Here is a 12,978-nt window from a genome sequence, read left to right as displayed (position 1 = left end):
TATAGCACATGATTTAGTACCTCAAAACTACTTTATGAAGTGGATATAAAAATATGCACACATGCTTGTAGCCAGGTGTGACATATGCTTGGAATCCTAGGAGACTGAGACAAGAGGATCCCAAGTTCAAGACCAGCCTGGGTGACACAGTGAAGCCTTGTCTCAAACACATACATATGAGTGTGGGGGTGAGAAATATATATACGTGTGTGTGTGTGTGTGTGTGTGTGTGTGTGTGTGTGTGTGTGTGTGTGCTGGTGGTGGTGGTGGTAGTCATGGGACCTGAACTCTGGGCCTCAGTGCTGTCCCTCAGCTCTTCAGCTCAAGGCTTGGGCTCTACCACTTCAGCCACAGCGCCACTTCCGGTTTTCTAGTGGTTAATTGGAAATAAAGAGCTTCATGGCCTTTCCTGCCTGGGCTGGCTTTGAACCACAATCCTCAGATCTCAGACTCCTGAGTAGCAGCTAGGATTATTGGCATGAGCCACCAGCACCCAACTAAGAAATATGTTTTTGTATATGTTCCATTTTTAATTTAATAAGTTGAAGGAGTATAGAGTACTTGTTTGTTTGGTTCCATTTGTTTTGTTTTGCCTTTGACATGGGGTCTCACTCTGTTGCTGCAGCTGATCACAGATTCAAGGGCTCAGGCAATCCTATTTCAGCCTCCTGAGTATCTGGGACTACAAACCACACCCAGCCTAAGTTTATAATCAACATCTGTTTCTGACAGGCATCCAAAAGAGTAAATTAAAAGACACCAGAGGAAAATGTTTGTGCAGGAAGCAAACCTAAAATTGGAACCCATAAGTTTAGGTTCCAAGTCAAAACTACCACTTATGGTTGAAATTTTTATATACTCTATTTTCCTATGGCCCACCTCTTCCTTCCCTGAAGTCTGAAGACTCTTCTGGCCTCTTACCTGACTCTCTCCTCTTCAGCCTTCTTCAGGGCAGCATCCCGCTGCAGAACCTTCATAATGGCCTCTTGTTCCTCCTCCGTAAGGAAACTTAAGTCAATCATTTTGAAAAGTATACACAAAAAATAATAGCAATAAATGTGGCTTGCAATACTCAGGGATAAACAGCTAAAAGCACAACCAGGAAGATGAAAAGGAGGCAAAAGTGAAATGTTATCTTGTTCAGATTGTTGGCAAAAGTCTCGTTTGGGCTTTGCAAAAGTGTTGGGCAGCTGACAACAAGATCCTAAAAAGATCCTCTTTCCATGAGGTAGTCGTGGTCTGGGAGTGGTTTGAGTAGAGGCTTTCAGGAAGAGGAGATTGCAATTCTTGCTTGGGCGGTCAGCAGCATCCCATCCTAGTATGCTCTCTTTCTGGACCAGTCTGTCTCAGACACAGTCTCTCCTTTCTCGGATCCCGTCGTCAGATCCACGAGAGACAGCAACATTGGAGCCTCCCTGACCTGGGGAGTCATGAGACAGCAAACAGCAGACAGTGAGAGGCCATTCTTGTCAGCACTGCTCAATATTACAAGATTTTCAAATGATAGGAGATGGTCTTTGAGCTGGAAGGAACCAGTTCTGCCAGCTTCCTGTGCACATGGCAAATGGGTCAGGGAATAAGCTTCCACCCAATTCCAGCCTGCTGAGATGAAGAACTCATAAAAATGCCTATCAATGTTTAATAATCTACCTGAGTCAAGGATATAAACCAGCGGAGTCAAGGATGGTTCTCTCTTTTAAAAAAAATTCTAAAGATCAGTAAGACCAGGTAGATGTGATTCCAGTTGTCAAATCAGGAACCAGGAGTGAAAATTCAAAATGCCCATCTCTTCACTGGAGTATGCTTGTGCTCTGCCATGGGCAGAGAACCAGTTTTAGATAGAGGCACTCGAGAGCAGTGACAATTGTCAGCATTACCTTGTTGACTAACTTTTGGGAGGTGTAGAGGAACCTACCAAGCTTATCCCCCTTCATTTCTGAACATTTCCTGGTATGTATATAAAAACTGGGGGAAAGGAAGAAAGACATAGTTCTCACATACTGCCCACAGTTATTACTTAAATAAATGTTAAGATAATACTTCGGTGGATCATACCTGTAATCCTAGCTACTCAGGAGTCTGAGATCTGAACATTATGGTTCAAAGCCAGCCTGGGCAGGAAAGACCATGAGACTCTTATCTCCAATTAACCATCAGAAACCAGAAGTAGCACTGTGGCTCAAGTGGTAGAGCACTAGCCTTGAGCTGAAGAGCTGAGGGACAACACCCAGGCCCAGAGTTCAAGCCCCATGATCAACAAAAAAAAGAAAAAAAATCCATCTCTTGCATATATCACTGCCTGCCTGTTTGCCTTGGGAACTAACTACTCATCCTCCAAGACAGACCAAGATTGCTCCAGGAAGCCCTTTCTCCTTTCCATAGACAGAGCTAAAGGCTGTAAAAGATGATTGTCTCTAACTCTTCACATCCATCCTCTGGCCCACCTGAAGCAGGGCTACTCTAGCTGTCCTACAGACACAAGAGCAAACATAGTTGGAGCCACTGAGGTTCCAACATTGTGTGACATATGTTTTGTGGGAACTTGCCTGCTACAAAAGCCTTCTCCATACATGTCCTCACCACTGTAATTGACCGCTCTCAGCCTGTGAATCTCTGACTATGAATAAATGAGAAAATGAATGAAGGGACCTTATGCAAAACTACTGAACATTACCAGGAGACAACAGTCTCAATTTTTCCTTTCTTTCATGTATGGTAACTTCCTCAGTGAGCAAAGACTGATAAGGAAATGGATACTGACCACACTCTGGGATCTGTCCCCACTGAGGCCTTCTACTACCATCTGGTTTCATAGGCGATGGTTTTAAAGTTCAAGGCATGAGGACAAGAAGAGAGCAAAGAAGAAAAACAACCTGAGTGGTCTAGAAGTAGTAACTAGAAGGGTTTTTAAGGGAACATGTTGGTTGTTTTCCACACCTTCAAGTAGAACAGGAACTAACTAGTGCTTGTGCTTATGAGTTTTTAATGGTTAAATTTTTTCCCTTAGATTAGCTGTTAAGGGAAGGACAGTATTCTTATTTTCTGAACAAATGGAAGCTACTCAATTCGGAGTCACTACCCAAGCAGATTTAAGGAAAGCACTCAGAGGGAAATCTAAACTTTTAGTACCTGTGCTTACACAGTTCCCACTATTCTGGGTGGCATCTAACTGGTTGCTAAGTGAATATTCCATTCATTCATTCATCCATTCATTCATTCATTCGACCACCTGACACTATTCAAGCACTGGTGATGCTGCAATGAATACCACAGAAAAAGCTTTCTGCCTTTGTGGAACTTACATGTGATGTAAGATGTGATTGAATTCAATAAAACTAATTTTTATTTTAAAAAAATCTAAGTAATTCAAACTGTAACACATTGGAAGGTGATAAGAGCTAAGGAGAAAAACAGTTTGGAAGGGAAAGCATGGGGAAGTGAGGCAAATTGAACCTTAAAGAGTGGTTAATGGAAAATGAACTATACAACTTGTGGGTAGGGATGGGAGAGAAAAACTGGGAGAGAGTGAAGGAAGGGGTAACACTGTCCAAAAAGAAATGTACTTATAAGCCAGGTGCTGGTGGCTCATGCCTGTAATACTAGCTACTCAGAAGGCTGAGATCTGAGGACTGTGGTTCAAAGCCAGCCTGGGCAGGAAAGGCCATGAGACTCTTATCTCCAATTAACCACTCAGAAAACGGGCAGTGACTCTGTGGCTCAAGTGATAGAGTGCTAGCCTTGAGCTGAAGAGCTGAGGGACAGCGCCCAGGCTCATAATTTAAGCCCCATGACCAACAAAAAAAAAAAAAAAAAAAAAAAAAAAGAAAAGAAAAAGAAAGAAAGAAATGTTCTTATTACCTGGCTTATGAAACTCTTACCCCTTTATAATCAACTTTATAATAATAATAAATGAAAATGAAAACAAAAAGTGTTGTTAGTATAGCTATACCTAAAATCAATCTTAGCTACTGAGGAGGAGGCTGAGATCTGAGCATTACAGGTCAAAGCCAGTCTGGGCAGGAAAGTCTGTGAGACTTTTTTTTTTCTCAGCCATGGGGCTTGAACTTAGGGTCTGGGCACTGTCTTTGAGCATTTTTGCTCAAGGCTAGCATTCTACCATTTTGAGCCACAGCATCACTTCTAGTTTTCTGGCAGATAAGAGTCTTATGGACTTTCCTGCCTGGGCTGGCTTCTAACTGTGATCCTCAGATCTCAGCCTCGTAAGTAGCTAGGATCACAGGTGTGAGACACTGGTGCCTGGCTCTCTGAGACTCTTATCTCTAATTAACCACCCCAAAGCCAGAAGTGGAGCTGTAGCTCAAGTGGTATAGTGCTATAGTCTTAAGCAACAAAGCTCAGGGACAGTGCCCAAACCTTGAGTTCAAGACCCAGGAACCAGCATACAGGTACAAAAAAAGAGTGGTTAGTGTAGGTAGAGGAAGCAGGTGAACAAAACCTTGAGAAAGGTGAGAGAACAAGCCACACAGATATCAGAGGGTTCTGAAGTGGGAGTATGACCACAGATGGTCAGTATTGGTAGGACAGTGTGTGCCGGGAGAACAGGAAGAGGAGTGCAGACAGGTAATGGGTCAGACATTGTCAGGCAATATAAGATATCATCTCTGAGATGGAGCATTAAGGAAGAATAAGAAAAAGAAAAAGGAGGGCTAGGAATGTGGCTTAGTGGCTGAGTGCTTGCCTAGCATGCGTGAAGCCCTGGGTTCAATTCCTCAGTACCATATAAGCAGAAAAAGCTGGAAGTGGCACTGTGGCTCAAGTGGTAGATAGAGTGCTAGTCTTGAGTGAAAGAAGCTCAGAGACAGTGCCCAGGCCCTGGTTTAAGCCCTAGGACTGGCAAAAAAAAAAAAAAAAAAAGAAACGAAAAGAAAAAGGAATCAATATTTACTGAGTACCTCCTATGTACTTGAGATTTTGCAGGTATGCTCACAAAGATGTAGACACAGTTTCTATCTGTGCTTTCTTTCAAATAAGTAGTATGAGGCCATAGGAGTTGTTTGCCACCAAGTGAGACTAGCATTTGTCAATGGTTTTATTAGAATAAACCACAATATTAACATCTCCTCTAGTACTCCTCTCCACATTGATTCCCCAAACTGAGATGGCGCAACAAAATCCTTCTGTCAGTAGGTTTTCACTCTCTGCTTAAGCATAAAAGACTTTCTAGTGCATGGCTGGCAGTCAGCATGGGGCAAACTCAGGGCCAAACAGTGAGCAAACATTTCATTTTTTTTCTGTTATTCTCAGCAGAGCCTCTCAACAGTAGCCATAAAGAAATACTGATACCTGTGAATATACCCAGACTCACAGGGACCAGCATGTTCATAGAAGGAGTAACCGCTACAAGTTCTTGCATTCAGTTCTACTCATCCTCTACATGCTACTGAATGGTTTTCTGTAATTCTGATCCAACAAGGTGACATTCTTAGGCTCCCACTGCTAATGGCAGCTAACGCTGAAATCCTTAATGTGGCCTGTGAACAAGTATCTCTTTCCTCTGTAAACTCTTTTGCTTATGCTAAAGCACATTTCTGCTTCCTTTGGTCTTCATGCCATTCTTTCCCCTAGAACTCCCTTTCCTCTTGGGTCTCAATTTATGTGTCAGAAACTACACAGAAGCCTCTCAAAGCCCCTCTTGGGTGTTTCATTAACACATGCCTTGCTCAGTCACAGTACTAATCTCATTGTAGCAAACCCCTGTCTAATCCATTTGTCCTGCATTAGGTTATAAGCAAGGGTTTGTGTTCCTGAGTGCTTCACATCCTCAGTACCTGCATTCAAAATAGCCATGGAAATTGAATAAATATACTAATCTATGGAAGAGGATGGCATTCCCACTTCCCTGGTCACACAAACCTAGCTGTAGGGGCCATAAGTAAAAAAGTCAAATCCATATTATCAACTGGTACTAGATCCAGATCTGGCATAAGACTTTGAGGTTTGAATAACTCTCATGACTTCTCTAGGCCTGGATATCTTCCTGAGAGAGATTATTGTAAGGCTCTGTAGGAGACAAATATGGAATAACAAGTAGCACTAGAAATAGCAGCACCAAAAGGAAATGTGAAACCTTCAAATATGGACTGTTTAATTCCTACTTCCTCATATCATCCTTGCCATACCACATCTACAAAAGCCAATGTTCTCCTTGTCTTATAAGTACCGCGCGCTAACCGATTGCGCCACTGGAGCTCCTCCTTGTCAATTATCCAAAAATTGAGCTGAAGAGAAAAACCAAAACTGTAAATAGTGGGTACTTGTGTTTGATAGAAGCAAAGAGAAAACATGAAATTGAAGTTCCAACCCCAATCGTCTCACCTGACCAAATCCACATTAAAACTTACTTTACAAGAGAAAATTATTTCCCAGTATGTTCTGTATAAAAGAGAGTCCCAGAGAGCCTGTACTCCTTTCCCAAGTATCTGTTGTATCTATGGACCTCGGGGGAGGGCAGGGAAACTCATGTTAGTGATGACTGTCACATGATGAGCTTTTCAAAAGAGAAGGCATCAAAAATGAAAACCTGAAGAAGTAGAAGGAGAGCGAGTACAAATCTTCTTGAGTTGGGGTGAACAAAGCCTACCAAAAGAGCCCTGACCAATGAGGACCCGTCACCAGTGATGACACAAATTCTGTCACACATCAAACTAAATGCTTTGTAAATGTCCAGGGTCACAATGGCAGAAGAAGGGGATAGAATATTTTTTCCACTGTGGTTCAGAAGAATCTGAGAATAGAATAAACTAAATATGACAATCAGAAACCTAATTGTATCCATCCAACAGAAAAATCCCTCCTTCAGATGCCAGATCAGAGGGCATTAGTTCTCCAGGCCCATGCTGGTAGGGCGTGAATGCTAACACTGCAATGCCTAGCCATACCTCTCCCCTTCTCGGGCTCTCCTGGCACTGTGACTAAACCTGCCTGTTAAGTTCCACAATTTGCTCCTTTCACCCTGTCCTCTGGAACCATGTTTGAGCTTCCTTTCACATAACAACTTTAAAGGATGGAAGACTTAACACTTCCCCTATGTCTTCTTTGTTAAGAAGATAAACTTTTTCTTTCCTTCAACTGTTCTTCACATAGTATTTTCTAAGCCTCTCATGATCTCTTCTTCCCTTTCTCTCTAGGCTGAAAAATGAGCAGGTGGTGCTAAGTGCCTCACGCTTATGACATGAGTTCTTTGCCCTGACCACTTAAGAAGAAAGGTATTCTTGACATCATTTAGAAGAGAACACTGGCTGGCTCATGGAATTAAACAACTCGTCTAAGGTTACTCAACAAGAATGTAATTTGAACCCAAGACTTAAGATTCTGAAGACATTGTTCTTAATATTTTACTTAGATACCACGTCCCTTTTCAGAAAGACCACATATATGGTTAGGGGCAAAGATGAGACTAGAATCCCAGTTTCTGAGTTCTCTTTTCACCCTGCTATGCCCCCTCTCTGTATGTTTCTTGGTCATTTACTCTGAGCAACATGCTTTGGTGCTCAAAGCTTGGAATGCTCTTGGGTGCAAGTTTAGAAATAGTAAAACTATTGAGTTCTTTGGGTTTGTTTTATGGATAGACATAGAAAAAAAAAAAACAAGCCCCAAGAGAGAGGGAGGGTCACCTGTGTCAACATGTAGGTGTTTATACATGCCCACTAACACCTTAGAATAGTATAGATTCTATGGACTATACTTACTATAGTCCATAGGTTTAAACTTAACCGGAATGGTTCATTAAATGATCACACAGAAATGTATTTATATATGAAGCAAATGTCACCCACACATTATCAGGAAACAAGTCGACTTCCATTTTACTGTTCCTAACAAGTTTGTATTGGAGAGCACACTGTGTTTTGAACACCAATGCATGCTGCCCATAGGAAATAATTAGGAAGAAATGGACAGAGAGGGAATACTAGGGAAAAAAGAGAACTAGGCAGAGAATAAGAAAACTTGGATTCTAGTTTCATCTTTTCCCCTAACTAGGTGTATTTCCCAGCAGGAATATTTTCTTTTTTCTGCATGGTTGGGACTTACAACACTTTTTTTTAAAAAATCCAAGGAGCTGGGTATAATAGATCGTATTTGTCATCCCAGCTCTTGGGAAGTGAAGGCAGGAGAATCACAAGTTTGAAGTCACCCTGGGTCTACAAAGAGTTCAAGACTACCCTGATATACATACCAAGATGCTGTCACCAAAAACAAAAACAAAACAACCAAATATGTAAATCACTCAACCTAATGCCTTGCCCAAATTGGACTTCTTGAGAAGAGAGAATACTTGTCTCATGACTGGTTCAAGATAGCCGCCCCCCCCCCACAAATTAAATAAATAAAATGCATAAAGTGCATCTATAAAAAGTGAATAAGTGAGAGATACAGATAGGATACAAAGAGTACACTTGTTTCTGTTTTATTTTCCATAGAGGAATAACTGCAAATTCAAATCTGGCTTTCCTGCTCAGGATCAAAGGCCTTCACTTTGGGGAAGATTCTTCTAAAAGTGGAAGCATGCTTCTACTTCATTCATTTCCCCAGCTCCAGGCTGAGGTTACCAACAGCTAACATCTCCTAGAAATTGGCATGGTAATCTCAAAAAAGCTGGGGGAGGAGGGAGAAAAAGATTAAAGGTGATAGTTCTCCTACTCCTAAATTTGACATTCAAACATAATGAAAAACCTGGATTTTTAACAAATTCAGGTTTGCCATTTCCTGGCTTTAAGTTTAAATGTAGAATACCCATAGAATCCAAAATTTCAATTGAACTCTAACTAAGAGCAGGATTAATAGGTCATGTGAAGAAGACAGCATAACATACAACTAACCCTCCCTTGGCAAATGCTAACAAAGAAGGCACAGACCAATGTGAGGGTTGAGGGGGACACGGGGATTTAGGAAGAAAAATGAGGCAAGCTTGGAAGGCTAAACTATAGAAGGGAGTGGACATTCTGGAGCAGAGTACTGGGCTATAAACGTGTATTACTATTCAAAAAGAAGACTGGTATCTTGAGCATAAGGTATAAATGGAAAATAGTGATGAAAGTCAGATCTCAATGGACCTAAAATGTCAAGGGAAGGAACCTGAACCTGAACTTGTCATTCTTGATCAGTGTGCTAGAAATGTCCTTTTAATCTCTATTTTCCTGGCATGTCAGCATTCCAAGAGACAATTAACAGCGAAGCAAGAAAGGAGCCTAGGAAATGGGCAGTGGAAAGTTAATTTGACACCTCATAGCTGGGCTGAAAATTCATATCTAATCTAGAAAAGGGATGACAGTCAACAAAAGGTGTGACTCGCCTTTGACAACATATTAAGTAGGGGTTTTGAGACTCAGAAAAGAGTTTGTCTTGATATTGTGTGGAGCTGCAGTAAAAGCCAACACAGGCCGGGCACTGGTGGCTCACGTCTGTAATCCTAGCTACTCAGGAGGCTGAGATCTGAGGATCGAGGTTCAAAGCCAGCCCGGGCAGGAGAGACCGTGAGACTCCTATCTCCAATAAACCACCAGAAAACCGGAAGTGGCGCTGTAGCTCAAGTGGTAGAGCGCTTGCCTTGAGCTGAAGAGCTGAGGGACAGCGCCCAGGCCCAGAGTTCAAGCCCCACGACCGACCAAAAAAAAAAAAAAAAAAGCCAACACAGTCATGGGCTCCTATTGCCTACAAAGCTTGTGAAAAACCAGGATCCCTGCCTAGGTTCCAGACACCTTAGAGAAACTTCTTTTCTCCTTGGAGTACCAGCTTCCACCATGGAGCAAGTTCCCTCTAAAGAGGGATAGTTCCGTATCTTCAAAGTTCTGATAGTGTGCACAATGCCTGTCCTCAGAAGATTACATCTTTAAAGGACACTAAATACAACGAAAAAGCCACACCAAATACAAGAGCAGTGGGGAGTTATATGTGGTCTTAGAGGGGAAGGGAAGGCACCCTTGAAAATTACTCTTTTGACAAAACCTCACACTCTTAGAGGCCTCTACATTGGCAATGATATCACTTTAATTACATTCACAATTGCTTCAATAAAAGAGTGGTGCCCAAATTTGGCTGATCAGTATCAGGTTCACAACTATCACTTAAGAACTAATAAACCAAAACCTTTATTTCTAAGGTCCCGGAGTCTGTATTTTCTAAAATGTTCCCACATGATTGGGATGTTTGGCCAAGTCTAGGACTCAGAGTAACAAGACTCCCAGTAGGTCAGAAATGGCTCTGTGTAAAAAGCATAGCAGTTAGTCAAAGTTGAACACACTCATCTATATACCAATTGTTGTTCAGCTGTGCTAAGAACATACAAAAGTAACAGCTGGATCACAGAATCATAACCAGTTCTTTGTGCAGAAAAGAAAAGCGAGACTAAAAAGGGTTAGGCCAATTGGTTAAGGCTGCACAGCTGTCCAGTGTCAGAGGTAGAAAACCCAGGGGACACCACTTTAATCTCCCAGGACATAGAAAATTCCTATGTAAATAAAGATTTCAAAAAATGAGCTAAAAAGTGAGGCGGGCTGCAGTTCACAGCATTCCTGAACTGGGTATGCTGATAAAAAGCAGCCGTTACAGATGAATTCTAGACCTAGCTATCCTTTGGGTTTCAAATTCAGAAGAAGGCAGTGGAGGAATCAGCTGATTTATTAACTACACTGCAATTAAAACCAGAATCATAAAGTTAACTGAACTGTGACCATCCCTAGTTCTGACTTTAAAAAGACTACAGGAAATCTCACTTTGGGTACAATTATGTACACTCTTACCCAGCCTGGGATAGTGAGTCTCTCTCCAGATGCACTAACTCAAGAATTCGTAAACCGAGCTAGACAGTAGTATCTCCTGAAAAAATAAAATAAAAGCAAATAAACAAACAAAAACCTCCCAGATCTCTTCTCCTTCCTCAGTGATCTTTATTTCACTTCTCTGAGGTAGGACCCTCTCTACTTTTGTGGAAAATACTCAGGTGATTGCAGCGAGAGCTGAGACCACTGAACCAATTGGTCTTTTCCCCCTTGTAGGACCGGTTCCAATCTACAACCTGAAGTGAGGCAAGCAAGGCACCCAGGGCATAAAACAAAAAAGCAATGTCACTGAGCTCAACACCCTGACAGTGAATGTCTCCTTAAGAGAGAAGTAGCTAGGGCACAAAATCAAAGGAAACACACTCAGAAGGTTGCCAAGTACAGCTCCAATGGTTACACAATTTTGTTTCCAAAGAGTTGGTGCCCTAAGCACTTCACTTGCCTCATGCCAATTCCAGACCTGCTCTAATCTCTTCTCAGGCCATTCATTGTCCTAGTAAAGCTTTATAAGGTATGGAGTGTGTGTAAAATCTTCCTTGATCCTTTCCATTGTCTAAGAGAGATGTATTCTGAAACCAAATACTGTCTACCACAGCCCATTTTCTATGCACTGACATAGGGCTACTGTGATACATCAGAATATACAGGAGAGGTTATTGGGTCTCTGACAGTTCCTCTAAGGATTCAGGGTATGTTTCTCAGTCTTTCCACCAGCTACCTTGCAGGGTTACTGTAAGGATGACATCTGGCTGTAAGCAAAACAGTCTGGGATGTACCAAAGGCCTGATAAACACGTACTAAAAAAATCTCTGCATTTCACCAACTCAGTCACTTTTCCAAATGAATGCATTGTTTTACCTATTTATCTCTCCAATCTCCATCTTCCCACTTCATTTTAAGTAAGAATCAGATTCTGGCTTCAACAAACACCCTCACACATACCAATACTACGGAGACCTTTTGGGCATATAAAAAAAAGTTTTGAGGATTAATTAGCAGAGAGGTTGGGTAAGGAGATCCCACTCTTTGATGATCAAGGTTTCTTCTAAATCTTCCAATTTTAGGCTTTGACCCCTGCTTTGGAAAACCAAAAGCAAGCCAGGAATGATGAGGCACACATTTAATTTCAGCATGCAGAAGATTGAGACAGGGTGAGTTCATGGAGGTGATCTGGGCTACCTATAAAGACAGAAGAAGGGAAGGGAGAGGAGGGAAGAAGAGGGGAGAGGAAGAGAGAAGGAGAAGGAAACAGATAAGTGGGGGGGGGGAGAAGGGAAGAATAGGAAGGAGAAAGGAGAAGAGAGGGGAAGGAGAAGGGGAAAAATAAAGGGGAAAAGAGGAGAGGAATGGAGGGAAGGAAAGGGAAAAAAGGGAAGTGGAAGGGGTAAGGAAAGAGAAAGTGGGGAAGAAGAGAAGAAGGCCAAGAGTTTGGCATCTTGGTGTCTAGTTCAGAATTAACCTCTCTTTTCTAATTCTGCTTCTTACTAACAGGCAGAGAGACCTTCTCATCCTTGTTTTGTTAGCAGCTACCAATATAGCAGGTGCCTAATTTATTGAATAAATGAAGTAGACGGAAAAAAAGAGAACAGTGGTAAAGTGGGGTAGAAAAGAGAGGCAAGAAAGATTTCAAGAATGGCACAGAAATACTTGATAGGTTATCTTTCATAAATGTATTTATTACTATGTTTAGAAGACATATGGTCTTCCAAAGATGTTCACATCCCAGCTCCTGAAACCTGTAAATATGTTGTTTTACACAGTAAAAGAAACTTTATAGATGAGATTAAATTTAGGATCTTGTGATGAACAGATTGTCCTAGATTATCTAGAAAGGCCCAGGGGTCTTTACATGAAGGCAGCAGGACAGTCAGAAGAAGAGAGTAAATATGAGGGTGAAAACTGGTTGCAACTATGTTTTAACAATGGAAGAAGGGGCTATAAGCCAAGGAATGCAAGCAGCCTCTAGAAATTGGAAAAGACAAAGAAATAGAGCCCCCAGAAGCTCTTCTGAACTCTTGGTTTTAGCCAGTAAGGCTGGCTCATTTTCAGTCTTTTGACCTCTACAGCTAAAAAAATCACTTTATGTTTCTTTTCTTTTTTCTTTCTTTCTTCTTTTTTATATTGTCAATTCAGGGGCCTAAACTCTGGGCCTAGGTACTGTCCCTCAGCTCTTCAGCTC

The 12,978-nt window shown here is 41.7% G+C and overlaps 1 protein-coding gene across 1 annotated transcript in view; it reads right to left on the bottom strand.

Annotated features, from left to right (window-relative positions):
* Positions 1-12,978, bottom strand: part of Sytl2 (synaptotagmin like 2) — a 132,674-nt gene that overhangs the window by 67,185 nt on the left and 52,511 nt on the right. The window contains 1 exon segment of the mRNA XM_070034849.1: positions 922-1,420. Coding sequence (XP_069890950.1) covers positions 922-1,022 — 101 coding nt within the window. The 5' untranslated portion in view covers positions 1,023-1,420.

The sequence above is a fragment of the Dipodomys merriami genome, unplaced genomic scaffold (genome assembly GCF_024711535.1).
Source record: "Dipodomys merriami isolate MVZ:Mamm:240054 unplaced genomic scaffold, mDipMer1.0.p SCAF_25, whole genome shotgun sequence".
Lineage (NCBI taxonomy): Eukaryota > Metazoa > Chordata > Mammalia > Rodentia > Heteromyidae > Dipodomys > Dipodomys merriami.
The sequence above is the reverse complement of the archived record's forward strand: the minus strand, read 5'-3'. Positions and strand labels throughout refer to the sequence as shown.